Source organism: Myotis daubentonii, chromosome 19, assembly GCF_963259705.1.
Source record: "Myotis daubentonii chromosome 19, mMyoDau2.1, whole genome shotgun sequence".
NCBI classification, from domain to species: domain Eukaryota; kingdom Metazoa; phylum Chordata; class Mammalia; order Chiroptera; family Vespertilionidae; genus Myotis; species Myotis daubentonii.
The window spans coordinates 18983638-18997423 of record NC_081858.1 but is presented as its reverse complement, the minus strand read 5'-3'; the positions used below and the strand labels follow the sequence as shown (position 1 = coordinate 18997423).

Genomic DNA, 13786 nt, shown 5'->3' with positions numbered 1-13786 from the left:
TATGTATATATGTTATTCGGCTAATCCTCTCACTTTCTTTTATCCAGACACCCCCTCCCCCTTTCTGCCCTCCCCTGTGAGGGATTTTAGATGTGCACTCTGTTATTGAGGTTCCCGTGCAAGGCAACAAGAATTTCAGCTCAGTCTCCACAGGTCCTCCATTTCTGCCAATGCCCGGTTGCGGAGTGCACCAGGAGCGCACCTGTAATTAAACAAGTTGAGTTCATTACTTGAGTTCACACACCATGGGTCTTTAGGGTTCAGTCAGCAGATGTTAGAAAGGACTTACTGGATTTGGGCTTGAGTTAGGTGATTTAGGGAAGATTAAGAAAGTGTGTTTTCTCAGGACTGGTAATGTCAGAAAGCAGAGATAACTCTATGATTATCTTAACAAATGTCTAGGAATACAGACCAGAGTGAACCTAAAACAGCAATAGCTTATGTTGGGTATTTTTGTGATTACACATTGACATTGTTTTTGTGTGTGCTTAAACAGAGTTATGTGTTTTGTTTCAGACCATGTGACCTGGTCTGAAGCAGGTGTTCTGGGAGATTGTTTTATGTCCAACAAGAAAACACCAGGCCCCTGCCTGGGACCACCAGGCCCAGTGTCCATGTCCGGCCAGTTCCTAAATATTAAGGGCTGCTTTTTCTCTTCCTCGAGTATGAAATGAAATATGTATTTAAAGCATTTAGAACAGTGGCTGGAATGTGGTAAATGCTCAGTAGTGGATGGCCACTGTGATTATTTTTCACCACCAGAAAAGAGTTTTTGTAAGGAGTCAGTTTATGCAGCAGAAGCTATATAAACAGCACTCCCTATTGGTGGAAGAGAGTAGCATCTCTCTTGATGAGGTAGCCCTTATCATATAAAGCTGATTGTTTCTATAAATCAGCTTTACTGTTTCATTAAGGTGAGAAGGATCTGTTCAGAATTCTTAGCCCCAGTTGAGAGCAGAATCCAGAGTGTAGAAAGGGAACTTCATTTTAATAATTTAAGAAACATCATTATCACCTCAAGAAAGTAATTTTGAATGGATATCCTACTCTTACATCAGTTCAAATAAAATTCCAATTCATATGATTACTTCTCATTGGTAAAAACCATCAGCATCTCAGGAAAAAGAGTTTACAAGGTTTATTTTTTCCAATAGTTGCATGTGATACAACACTGTTACAGTGTCTACAATATGGATGGAATTCTAAAAGTATATTTTGTTAAACTCTTAATTTAGTTTGGAGTGTTTTGTGTTTGTTTGTTTTAGCTTTTGGCTCATTGAATAGCCATGGGAGAGAAGAGAGTGCCCTTTGCTCACTATCAGTCAAATTAGGGATCTAGAGGCCAAACATTAGATGATATTTTAGAATGTGGAAATAGCCTTGTTTTAAGGGAGACCATCTGCAAGACGTATCTTGTGCTCCATTTTAGTTCCTTTTCACCAGCTTTTTAAGGCAATTCTTTTTTTTTGCTTAAAGTATTACAAAGGGTATTACATATGTGTCCATTTTTTCCCCTAGCCTCCCCTATCCCCCGGTGTCTTATGTCCATTGGTTATGCTTATATGCATGCATACAAGTCCTTTGGTTGATCTTTTAAGGCAATTCTTGACAATGTGAGAATTAATCCAAAGGGTAGTGGTTTTTATTTTCACCTCACCAAGACCCCACTGTGTAGCTTGCCTGGTGGTGAGAAGCAAATGTCTAGATCAATCTTCCTAGCCTGCCCTAATCATATCTCCAGGCCTTTTTTGCAAGTCTTTGCCTGTAAGATTTCATATTGCCTGTATTCTGAATAACTGCAGAATTGTGTGTGTGTGTGTGTGTGTGTGTGTGTGTGTGTGTCTCCATGGTGACCAGGTCCAAATATTGGGATTTTTTTCAGTTTTTATCCTAGGACAGATTGAAATGTTAGTCTTTAGTTCCTTCTCTTTAAAGGAAAAGTGAAAATGGTATGATATTGACAAGTGAACAGGTTTTTCTAAACGAAATGAAGCATTATCTGACCCCTAAACCCACACCTGGATCAACAACAAATCAGAAGGACCAGGAATAAGTTGGATAAGTAGGCATATTGGGCAGGGGACCATAAATGTCTTCGACAGTAAGGGAAAGAGTAAAAGCAAAGACAGGCATAGAATGCTAAGCACACAACAGTAAGGGTGATAGAGGGCGGGCAGGAACAGTGAGGGCACAGTTGGGGTTGAATATAAATGCATGCAGTCTTGTCTTTTTCAAAAACCTCTATCAGTGTGTTAGAACATTGTGTAGTAATTGGTGTTCTTGATAATTTTTGTGAGTCTACTCTCACACTAAAAACAATATGATTTTTTAAAGGTACTTCACAAGTATTTGAAAAGATGCTTAATTTTAGAGGAGAGGTAAGTAGATACCAGAGCACTAAGACCAGTTTTCCCCTAAGACGAGTGGGGAATGTCTGGCCCTTGAAATCATTTGGTCTGGCCCTGCCAAGGCATTAGGGGCAAGTTAATTAAATGTTTGACCAAATACAGCAGGCTGAATTTTAAGCTGATACTTTTGTATGGCCTGCGAATGATGTTATAAATATCCAAATGGCCCTTGGCAGAAAGAGGTTCCCCACCGAAACACAAGTCAACTCAACTCCTAGAGTGAGGGAAATAGAAGTCAAGACCCAGAGGATGTGAAAGCTGTGAAATCTCAGAGCAGTTGCTCTACACATTAAGTAGGAACCCCAAAGTTCTATACCAGTAGAACTAACCCTGCGCCCCTTCCTCCAGGGGACTGTAGAAAGACTGTGTTGGCATTGTGCAGACTAGAAGATACAAAGCAAAAAGGGGGCCGTGGCCACCACCAAGACCTCTTGCAAATTTGCATCTCCGTGAATGTGGTGTAGGTAGTGCCCCCAGGAACCGAACACAAGGAAATGTAAAGCTTCTCTGAAAAGGGACTTACTCATCCCAACTTCAGCAACTCAGTTCCTTGCAAACCATTTTCAAGGGTGATAACTACATCAGAAACAACCAGGGCACACAAGGAAACACGGCAGACGGAGAACCGGCAGGAAAAAGCAGGCAGCAGAGATAAATTGGCATGGTTTTCATAAAGAGACATAAAACAAACATGCTTACTATGTTTAACAAAAGAAGCAAGCTTGAACAATGATTGCAGAGAACAGTAAACTAAAAAGTAATACAGCAGATTTGTGGGGGAGGGCTTCTAGAAAAGAAAAAGTCAACATTTTGGCAGCAGATTGGACTTAGCAAAAAAGAGAATTGGTGAATCGGAAGTTAAATTAAGAGACTGTATTAGAGTTCTCCAGAGAAACAGAACCAAGAGGACAGATACAGATACATAGGGATTTATTAGGAGGGATTCACCGACTGGTTATGGAGGATGAGAAGTCTCACAGTTTGACATCTGCTGGCTGGAGGCCCAGGTAAGCTGGTGGTGTAGCTCTAGTACAGACACAAAGGCCTGAGAACCGGGAGAGCTGATGTCCAAGAGCAGGAGAGGATGGACATCCCAGCTCAAGCGAAGAGCAGATTTGCCCTCCTTGACCCTTTTGGTCAAGGGATGGGATGATTATCCCCTTGCATTGGTGAGGATGATTCTTACTCAGTCTACGGATTCAAATGCTAATCTCTTCCAGAAACATCCTCACAGACACACCCAGAAATAATGTTTTACCAGCTCTCTGGGCATCCCTTAGCCCAGTCACGTGGACATAAAAATTAACCATCATAGAGCAGTGGTAGAGACAGCAGTGGAGAAGGTAAGGGTTATGGACAATACAAACGTAGGTTTGATGGGAGTCATAGAAGGAGAAAAGAGATTGGCTGAGAATTTTCCAGAATTGATGAGACACCAGCAAATCCCAATGAAAATAATAAAAGAAACAAAGCGGGACACATTATAGAGACAATGGGGGGAGGGTGGTGACAGTACTTTCAGAAGAATGTCTGACTTTTTAATAACATCAGAAGCCAGGGACTCTTACCTTGCTGTCCATATCCTTTTTTATTTTTAGGGATCTGTAGCTTTTCTTGCAGATGGTTAATGCTAAAAAATTTAAAAAATAGGTTATGAATATCATATAACTTTTAAATTTCACTTATCTGTGACAACATGGATAAGTCCACAATATTGAAGAAAATAAGACACAAGAATACATACAATGTGACTCAATTTATATAAGTTTACAATCAGACAACACTGAACTATACTATTTATGGTGAGAGTGACAGACTTTTCTTAAAGGGCACTGGTAGTATTTTTAGACTTAGCTGCCACGTGGTCTCTATTGCAGCCTCAATGACTCCACTCTACCATTGTAGTGATGGGACATGGTAGATGATGGCACTTGGCTGTCTTCCTGCAAAAATGACCCCCCGTTTATGGGTACCTGGATTTGAGATGAAATCACAAGGAAGAGGGTCAAGAAAAAGGAAGGAAATGGTAACCATTAAAGTCAGGATCCTGGTTGCCTCCTGGAAGGAAGGGCTTGCCAGGGAAGAGTAAATGGGGACTGCTAGGCTGCTGGCAGTGGTCTAGGGGGACTTGTGTGGAGACTGCACAGGTGCTCACTTTGTAGCTAATTTTTAATTCTGTGTAAAAGTTGTATGTACAGTAAGTTGTATGTCACAATAACGTTTTTAATGCCATTAAGTTTATATATTTTTTTAATATATTTCAGAGAGAAAAGGGAGGGGAGAGAGATAGAAACATCAGTGATAAGAATCATTAATTGGCTGCCTCGTACATGTCCCCCATTGGCCAAGCCACAATAAAATTTAAAAAAAATAAAAATCGTCGCTCATCCAGTATGGTTCAGTGGTTGAGCTTCAACCCATGAACCAGAAGGTCATGGTTCAATTCCCAGTCAGGGCACATGCCCGGAGTGGCTGGCTTGATCCCCAGTAGGGGGCGTGCAGGAGACAACTGATTGATGTTTCTCTCTCTCTCCTCCTCCCTTCCCCTCTCTCAAATCAGTACCTTAACCAATAAAGAAATTAAAGATTTAAAAAAAAAAATGGTTCCTTAAGTGATTGTTATAACATTTAATTTTGCGTGAATTTTTGCTTAGTTTACATTTGAATTGCTGTTTTCTAACATTTATATCAAAGAAATGGTCCTAAAGGTTTAAAGTAATATAAGTCTATTATCTTTCCTGTGATTTCTTTTTAAATCACATTAACATTTAAAGTATTATAGAATGCTTTTTAAAAAATATATATTTTATTGATTTTTTTACAGAGAGGAAGGGAGAAGAAGAGGGATAGAAACTTAGAAACATCGATGAGAGAGAAACATCAATTCAGCTGCTTCCTGCACACTCCCTTACTGGGGATGTGCCCACAACCAAGGTACATGCCTTTGACCAGAATTGAACCTGGGACTCTTCAGTCCGTAGGCCAACGCTCTTTCCACTGAGCCAAACCAGTCAGGGCTATAGGACACTTTATTAATTCAGGATATGCACGTTACATTACTTCAGCGGTCACCAACCTTTCGGACCTCATGGACCACCAGGGGTCCGGAGACCACCGGTTGGCGACCGCTGCATTAGTCTGTTTTTAAAGACTTAAAGTTTCAGCTTGCAATTAGTGTCTTGGCTTATTTTCACTACCGTATTGACACCTGTCTTCTTTTATTTTCAGGCTCAGTAGATGAAGGTGTCACCGAAGGGTTACCTACGCTTCAGAGCACTTCCAGCACCAATGCTCACGCAGATGACGATGATCGGTTAGTACTAACATAGTAGGTTGTTTTCTTTTAAGGACTGTGCTTGCAACTCTTAAGTCTTTTATCTGGGATTATACAATAAGTTTATTGGGACCTCATTTTGGTATATTTTTCAGAGTAACAAGGTAGCTTTAGCACATCATAAATCAAACCACCTGTACAGCAGTTTTTAATATTTTTAAAACTGCCCGGTCCCATCTCTTTAAATAGTATCTGTATCGGGTTTGGCAAACTATGGACCAGAGGCCAGTTCCAGTCCACCAGCCTTTGCAAATCAGGTTTTATTGGAACATAGCCACACTGTTTGTTTATATATTGTCTGTGGACGGCAGAGTTGAGTGATTAAAACATCATGTGGTGTGCAGAGCCAGAAATATTTACTGTCTAACCTGCTACAGAAAATAGTTGTCAAACCCTCATCTACATACCCATTATTCCCAGGTTACTTTCAGATTGACCCTCCTTGCTCGATGTTTCCACATAGATGAGTAAGGGGCATCTCAGACTTAACCGTGGCCAGGACAGAACTCAAGACTTCTAGCTCCACTCAGACAACTTCATTGTTCCCCTAACTTCTCAAGCAGACTCTCCGGGAAGTATGCTTGTTCTTCCCCTCACTCCCCATACTTCATCCTTAAACAAGTCCTCACATCTCTGTCTCCATAACATCCCTCACAGGACTTTATTCTGAAGATAACTGAACCTTTGCAGGAGTTTAAAAGGTGGCTGATTGAATCTGAGAAATCATTGTGAAACAGTGAGAAGGATAGATTAGAGGCCTGTGGGCTAAAGAGAGGGAGTTATTAATTCAGCCTTGTGTTGATGAGGGCCTAAGTTAAAGCAGCAGTAGGAAGGAAAGAATTAGATTAAAGATCCTTGAAGGAAAAGTGTTTATGGTGTGTTCTATGGCTGTATATCCTTGCTTGAGATACTGGCCATTCTGGACATTTTTCATATTGCCCCAAATGAAACTTGGCATCTAACAGTGAAACTGTTTCCAAAATCTTTAAGTGCTTTTTCTTTTATTCACTTAAATGTTGTGCAGAAATGTTTATTCAACTTAAAAATCAGAGCCTGGTTGCCTTCTTTGGTCTGTTTTTTAGATTGGAAAATGTTCAGTATCCCTACCAACTCTACATTGCTCCTTCTACCAGCAGTACAGAACGGCCCAGCCCAAATGGTCCGGACAGACCTTTTCAATGTCCAACTTGTGGGGTGCGATTCACCCGAATTCAGAACCTAAAACAGCACATGCTCATCCACTCAGGTAACGTCACCTTCCCTACTGTGGCATGAATGAGTACTCTAAAACATTTTATTTTGGAATCCCAGTTAAAAATAGCAAACAGGTGGTTTTTAGTTTAAAAATGTATAGGTATCTCTGGGAAGTCAAATGAGAACAGATAAGCCCAGGTCTGTTATTGAAATAGCACAGTGTCAGAAGCTGTAGTATGTTTTCCACAGGCATAGCATTAGGGTTAAAGCTTAGCGCAGTGTGTGTGTAACGTCAGAAATGCTGGGTGTGTTGGTGTGTGTGTATATGTGAGGTTTAGAAGCACAAATACAGATTATAAAGCAAATGGCATTAAAAGGGTGTAAGTTTTCTTTGTACTGTTTTCTCTGTAAGTTTGAAATTTGAAATAGTGATTTTTTTTAATATTTAATAATTTAATTTTAATTCTGCAATCCTGAATTTCTCTGTGCCTTGTCTAGTTAGCTTTGTAGTCCTTTTTTAGTGTGAAAGAGATTTAGGATAAATGATGTGTAAAACAGATTTGAAACTTAAGTTCAGTGATCACAGAAAGGCAGCAGAATTCTTGGAGGCAAAACCTCTGATAAGCCTGAAATCTTTTTTTTAAAAATATATTTTATTGATTTTTTACAGAGGAAGGAAGAGGGATAGAGAGTTAGAAACATCAATGAGAGAGAAACATCAATCAGCTGCCTCCTGCACACTCCCTACTGGGAATGTGCCCGCAACCAAGGTACATGTCCTTGACCAGAATCGAACCTGGGACCCTTCAGTCCGCAGGCCGACGCTCTATTCACTGAGCCAAACCGGCTAGGGCAAGCCTGAAATCTTTGCTGTCGTTTCAGCTGTGCCGTCTCATGTTCCTCTTCTTCAGAAACATCCAACAGTCCTGTGACTAATACCAGTTTCCTGTGACTGTTAAATCAACAGATTATATTTTGAAGGCTTTAAAATTTTTTTTGCCAAAACTGTGATAATGACCCATCACTATTACATTAAATACCTAAAACCCAAGTCATCGCATGGGAGTTCTATCATGATCATTAATTATGTTCAGAAAAGTTAGATTTTTCTTCTACTCATTTCTCTCAGAGATGAGGAATGAAGAGTAGGTACTAATCTTTTTCACATAGTTTCAATATAACACTAATGAAATGAAACAAATGTTATAGGGGACTTAGGTTATAGTTAAATACTGTAGTTAAATTGTTTTGAAGTTTGTAAAATAGATGATTTTGAAGGGTGTTCAGATAACAATTTGAGTGTACATTACCTAGTTTACTCCACCGCTCTTGCCTTTTTTTTTTTTTTTTTTTAAGTAGCAACTTCAGATATTCTGTACCTTTCCTAAGATAGATAGTTCATTTTTGCTGGTGATTTTTGTCTTCTCAAATTATCTCTTGCTACAGAATGATAACTCAGAAATTTTTGAGGTTGATAAACTTCCAGTTAATTTAGTTTTCAAATAACATTTTATCTTATTTTATAGGAATTAAACCATTTCAGTGTGACCGCTGTGGAAAAAAGTTCACCAGGGCTTACTCGCTAAAGATGCATCGCCTAAAGCATGAAGGTAAACGCTGTTTCCGGTGCCAGATATGTGGTGCCACTTTCACTTCCTTCGGGGAATATAAGCATCACATGAGGGTTTCCCGGCACATTATCCGCAAGCCTCGGATTTACGAGTGCAAAACATGTGGCGCCATGTTCACCAACTCTGGAAATTTAATCGTGCACCTGAGGAGTCTGAACCATGAAGCGTCAGAGCTAGCAAACTACTTCCAGAGCAGGTGAGGTGCACAGCGAGACCCCCAGGAACACTGCTTTCTGACCTCTCTTCCTGCTTCTAGGGCAGCCTGCTCTGTCTTTATCAGGCTGCCAGGTAACCAGGCACATTCCTTCTAAAATCCAATCCATACTCCAATCTGATCGGATAAAATTTTGTTCAATCTTCTAAGTATAGACAATTAAAAATATTTCTGAAATTAGGAATCTTTTTCTATAGGAATAGGCTAATCTTCTTGATTTTTTGTTTTGTTTTTAAGGTTTTAAATACGTTTTTATTGATGACTGAGAGGAAGGGAGAGAGAGAAACATCAATGATGAGAGAGTCATTGACTGGCTGTCTCCTGCACACCTCCTACTGGGGATTGAGGCCACAGCCCGGTGCCCTGACCTAGAATCACACTGATCTCCTGGTTCATAGGTCAGTGCTTAACCACTGAGAAACACTGGCCGGCTCCTGTTGAGTTTTTGTTTTTGGTGTTTTTTTGTTGTGTTTTGTTTTGAGATATATACAGAATAAAATTATAAGGTTAAAGTAATTCTATAGTGGATCTTAAATGGACCTTATTGGAAATTTGCCATGTCAGATGATACTTAGTGATGTTAATTCTTGAGCATTTCTTTTTTAGTTCTATATATAGAAGAGAAATTGCAGTAGCAGTTATAATGGATATGATTATTTAGATCAAGTGGTTTTCCTTTTTTCCTTTCAGCTTAAAACATCATGCTTTTAATAATAATTTATGATGGAATTGCCTTTCTGATTTATAGGGTATCTGAGGAAATCAGGTTCTAGCTTTGCCACAAACTGCTGTCCTGATGGAGTATGTCACTTTCGCGATGAAGGGGCTTGAAAGTTAGAAAAGAATAAAATGTGAGCTGGGAAGGTGATTTCTAAGGTCCCCTCTAGATACAAAATTCTGTTGTCTACTTTTAATACATCTATAGGCATGCTCAATTTCTTATAAAATGAATCTTAAACCACTTATTTTTTAAATATTACTTATCAATAAATTCCAAATATTCCTACATAGATTTTGTTCTCTTCAAATCAGACATTCACTTTGTTTAATGTAATTATTTCTAACAGCATCTAATGGTCATATCATTGAACCTCGATTATACATGTCACAGTAAACATTGTTTGGGACTAAAATAGCGTCCATTAACCACTCCTCTGTCCTCCATGTCGCGTGTCTGACACCTGACGGGTTTTTAGAAAGTGTCACATGACATCTGAAAGTGCTGTACCTATGAGCAGATTTTAATTTTTTTATAATTGAATTGTCCAGTATTAATAACTATTAAGTGTACAAGTTGACATTTTAGTATTATGAAGCAATAAAGATTTAAATAAAACATCTAAGATAAGACTTATTTCATAGTATTTGTTTTAACTACAAAAATACTTATAGTAGAAAATTTAATAAATATTTATAAAAGTATGGAATATAAGAAATTAAGCCGAAACCGGTTTGGCTCAGTGGATAGAGCGTCAGCCTGCGGACTGAAAGGTCCCGGGTTCGATTCCGGTCAAGGGCATGTACCTGGGTTGGGGGCACTTCCCCAGTGTGGGATGTGCAGGAGGCAGCTGATCGGTGTTTCTCTCTCATCGATGTTTCTAACTCTCTATCTCTCTCTCTTCCTCTCTGTAAAAAATCAATAAAATATATTTTAAAAAAAAGAAAAGAAATTAAGACCTTTTCTGATCTCACCACTCAGGAATAATATTTACTGTTAAAATTTTGGTATATTTTACATTCAAAAATTAAATACTTGTCATATCAATAGACTATTAAGTACTTTCAATATTAATAAACTCAATAGTCTTTGAGGATTAAAATATAACTAATCTCATAGCATTCTGATTCAAATGTACAAGTGTAATGTATTAGTTTTAAATGCCAAATGTAACAACAGGATACACATTAAGTTAGTTTTTATATATTTCTCTATATAGATTTCATATAAGGTCATTTATATATAAGGATACTTACCTTCAGGGAGTAATAAAACTACCTTTTTTTAGAGGGGAAGAGAGAAACAGTGATTTGTTGTTCCACTTATTTATGCATTCATTGGTTGATTCTTGTATGTGCACTGACTGTAGGTTGAACCTGCAACCTTGGCGTAGCAGGACAATGCTCTAACCGACTGAGCTACCTGGCCAGGGCTCATATACTTTTTAATAAGGATATAGTCCAAGAAAGGTTAAGCATAGTTTTACTCAAATGATCTTTGCTTAATAGAAACTGTCTACATAAAACAAGAGAGGTGACATTGAATCTTATCTATTGGTGGTAGTGAGAGTTGATATACTTTGGTTTTAATAGAGTGCTTAGGTTCATATTTAGGACAATTTAAAAGTTAAATTCCTAATTTTTGTTGTTAATCCTCAGCTGAGGATATTTTTCCATTGATTTTTAGAGGTTGGAAAGGAAGGTGAGAGACAGAGAAACATCAATTGGTGGCCTTCTGCACGCACTCCAAACAGGGCCCATTATCAAGCCTGCAACCGAGGTCCAAGCCCTTGACCAGAATCAAACCTGGGACCCTTCAGTCCACAGGCTGATGATCTAGCCACTGAACCGAACTGGCTAGGACTAAAATCTTAAATATAATCTTCCTTTAAGAATTGGAGAAATAAACCTGATCTTGTTTTATAGACTAGGTCTTTTTATTGTCTTGTTTACTACAGGTTTGAGAATTAACTCTCTGTTTCATCCTTTGCCTCTTAGTGATTTCCTAGTACCGGACTACTTAAACCACGAGCAAGAAGAGGCCCTTGTTCAGTATGACCTTGGAGAACACAGTTTTGAAAGCAACTCCTCTGTTCAGATGCCTGTGATTTCACAGGTCTCCTCGACCCAGAATTGTGAAAGCACTTTTCCCCTGGGGTCTCTCGCCGGGCTGGCAGAAAAGGAGGAAGAAGTGACAGAGCAGCCCAAGACCAGTGCTTGTGCCGAGGCCACTGGAGAGGACCCCCCCAAATCAGAGCTGTCTTCTATAACTATTGAGTAATTCCATAGTTTGGCTTCATTTTGGTTTTTTGGGAAGTGCCTGTGCTTGTTCTTGTACATTTAAATTTAATTTAATTTTTTAAAAAAGGTTTTGGGGAAGAATTTTCCTTTTTACTTTGTGAACTCTGCAGTTCATGACTGGGAGACTGCTTCTGTAAGTACACAGTAACATGGTGTCGGAATATAATACATTGTTGGCTGTAAGGAGAACCAATTGACTTAAAACATGTAGTCGTTTCTCCTTGCATTGTTGTTAGTAGACTAACAACAGATCATTAGGTAACGAACCAGGTGAATGTTGACCTTCCCGAGATGAAAGGGCACACCAGAAACATACTAAAGGAATGTGACAGATGGCCTGGATAGATGTTTACTCCTGTACACCGGACGTTGTACAGTATTTTGTAAAGCCTTTTGCTTCTGGAAGTATTTATGGTAAGCTATCTTAAAAATTATTAGGGTAAATACTCTTTTTTTTTTTTCACTTTAGAGAGAAAGAGGAGATAGAAGCATCAATGGTGAGAGAGAATCATCTATCAGCTGCCTCCTGTATGCCCCACACTGGGGATGGAGCCTGCAACCCGGGCATGTGCCCTGACCAGGAATCAAACCGTGACCTCCTGGTTCATAGGTCAACGCTCAACCACTGTGCCATGTTGCCTGGGCAGTTTTTTTTTTTTAAGTTTTGTCCTTTCTATTCTGATATTTCATGGTGAAAATTTGATATTGGAATAGGCATTCTTTGAATCTTTATAGAACTAGTCCTCCAAATAATCTTACCTTTCTTCTACAAAAGAAGGCAAAAACCATGATTGAGAATAGTCCAGCTATGCATGAAGTGACCAGGAATGGAGAATGTAGTACGTAAATTCCAATTTCATAGGAGCTCTTTATAATACTACTTTTCTAGCTGAAGTTGTCCAGCTGGTCTTTGAATGTTAATGTCTAACTAATTAGGTCACTGCCTAAATTAGTTTCCTCTTTCCCCACCCACAATACTTTCTCTTGCATATGCGGTCATGATACTATATAAAGGAAAAATATTGGAGATATTCTATATTTTATATGTAGGTTTATGTATTGTTGGGGATGTTTTTATTGTGCTGTTTTAGACAAAATAAAAATTATATTAAGACTACGTTCTTAACCCAGCTAAGATTGTTTACAAAAATTCCATATGGCAGTGATACGTTATCCTTGTCCCAAAATATTTTTAGACATTGCCAAGTTTATTAAAATCAGTTAGTGTAGTTTTTACACAATGTAAGCAATAATGTAAAAGATGAGGATAGTCTATAGAATGATGGTCTGTGACTCAGAAATCTGGGTGGAAACAGTTGTTAAAACTAAAGAAAAACTAAAAATCTTAAATTAATATCACCTTTTTGCTGCTAACTAATGAAACTTTCTGATTTATAGTTGAATTTATATGATACTCTAGGCTGGAGTATACTTTTTATCTAGTACCAGTTAAAGCATCACTTACCTTGATCTGGAATATTCATGAGTTTATGAACAATGAACTTTGAGTAACTATGTATATACCGAAAGTTTAATAATTATGAAAGCACCTGATTAGATCATTAAAAAGGGGATTAAAATACAGTTTCTTATTCAGCAAACAAGATTTGAATTTTGTCCAGGTGCTAGACCTTAATAATAAAACATATTTTTTAAGTTTTAGTGATTTGTTTCTTTTTTTTTTTAATTTGCTAATTTTGTAATTTATTTCATCCCCCCACAAATGTAAAGGAAGGAAAAGTAAACTCTGAAGTGTTTTAAGGCTAATTTTCTTTTAGTCCTTTCCGTATTCTTCTGTCTTTAACTTGTTTCCAACTCCTAATCTCATTCATGAACTCGTTCTTACCCCTTTGCTCTCAGATGTGTGCATGTTACCTTCAGGAAAGTCAGCATAGACAGGTTACGATGGGCTCACACTTACGCTTCTTGACTAACAGGGTTGAATTGCTTCCTGCCGCAGACACGTAGTAACAGTCCTGCTGTGTCC

The 13786-nt window shown here is 38.5% G+C and overlaps 1 protein-coding gene across 6 annotated transcripts in view; it reads left to right on the top strand.

The window, feature by feature from the left end:
• Positions 1 to 13461, top strand: part of ZBTB44 (zinc finger and BTB domain containing 44) — a 41092-nt gene extending 27631 nt beyond the window's left edge. For 2 of the 6 annotated variants that reach the window (XM_059676520.1, XM_059676521.1), the window contains 4 exons: positions 5637 to 5721; positions 6825 to 6988; positions 8463 to 8763; positions 11497 to 13461. In XM_059676520.1, the coding sequence (XP_059532503.1) occupies positions 5637 to 5721; positions 6825 to 6988; positions 8463 to 8763; positions 11497 to 11779 (833 nt within the window). In that variant the 3' untranslated portion in view covers positions 11780 to 13461. Of the gene's footprint in view, positions 1 to 5636; positions 5722 to 6824; positions 6989 to 8462; positions 8764 to 9529; positions 9633 to 11496 lie in introns of all 6 variants that reach the window. The other 4 variants (XR_009450093.1, XM_059676522.1, XM_059676523.1 and 1 more) reach the window with 4 other exon arrangements.
• Positions 13462 to 13786: the final 325 nt, after the last annotated feature.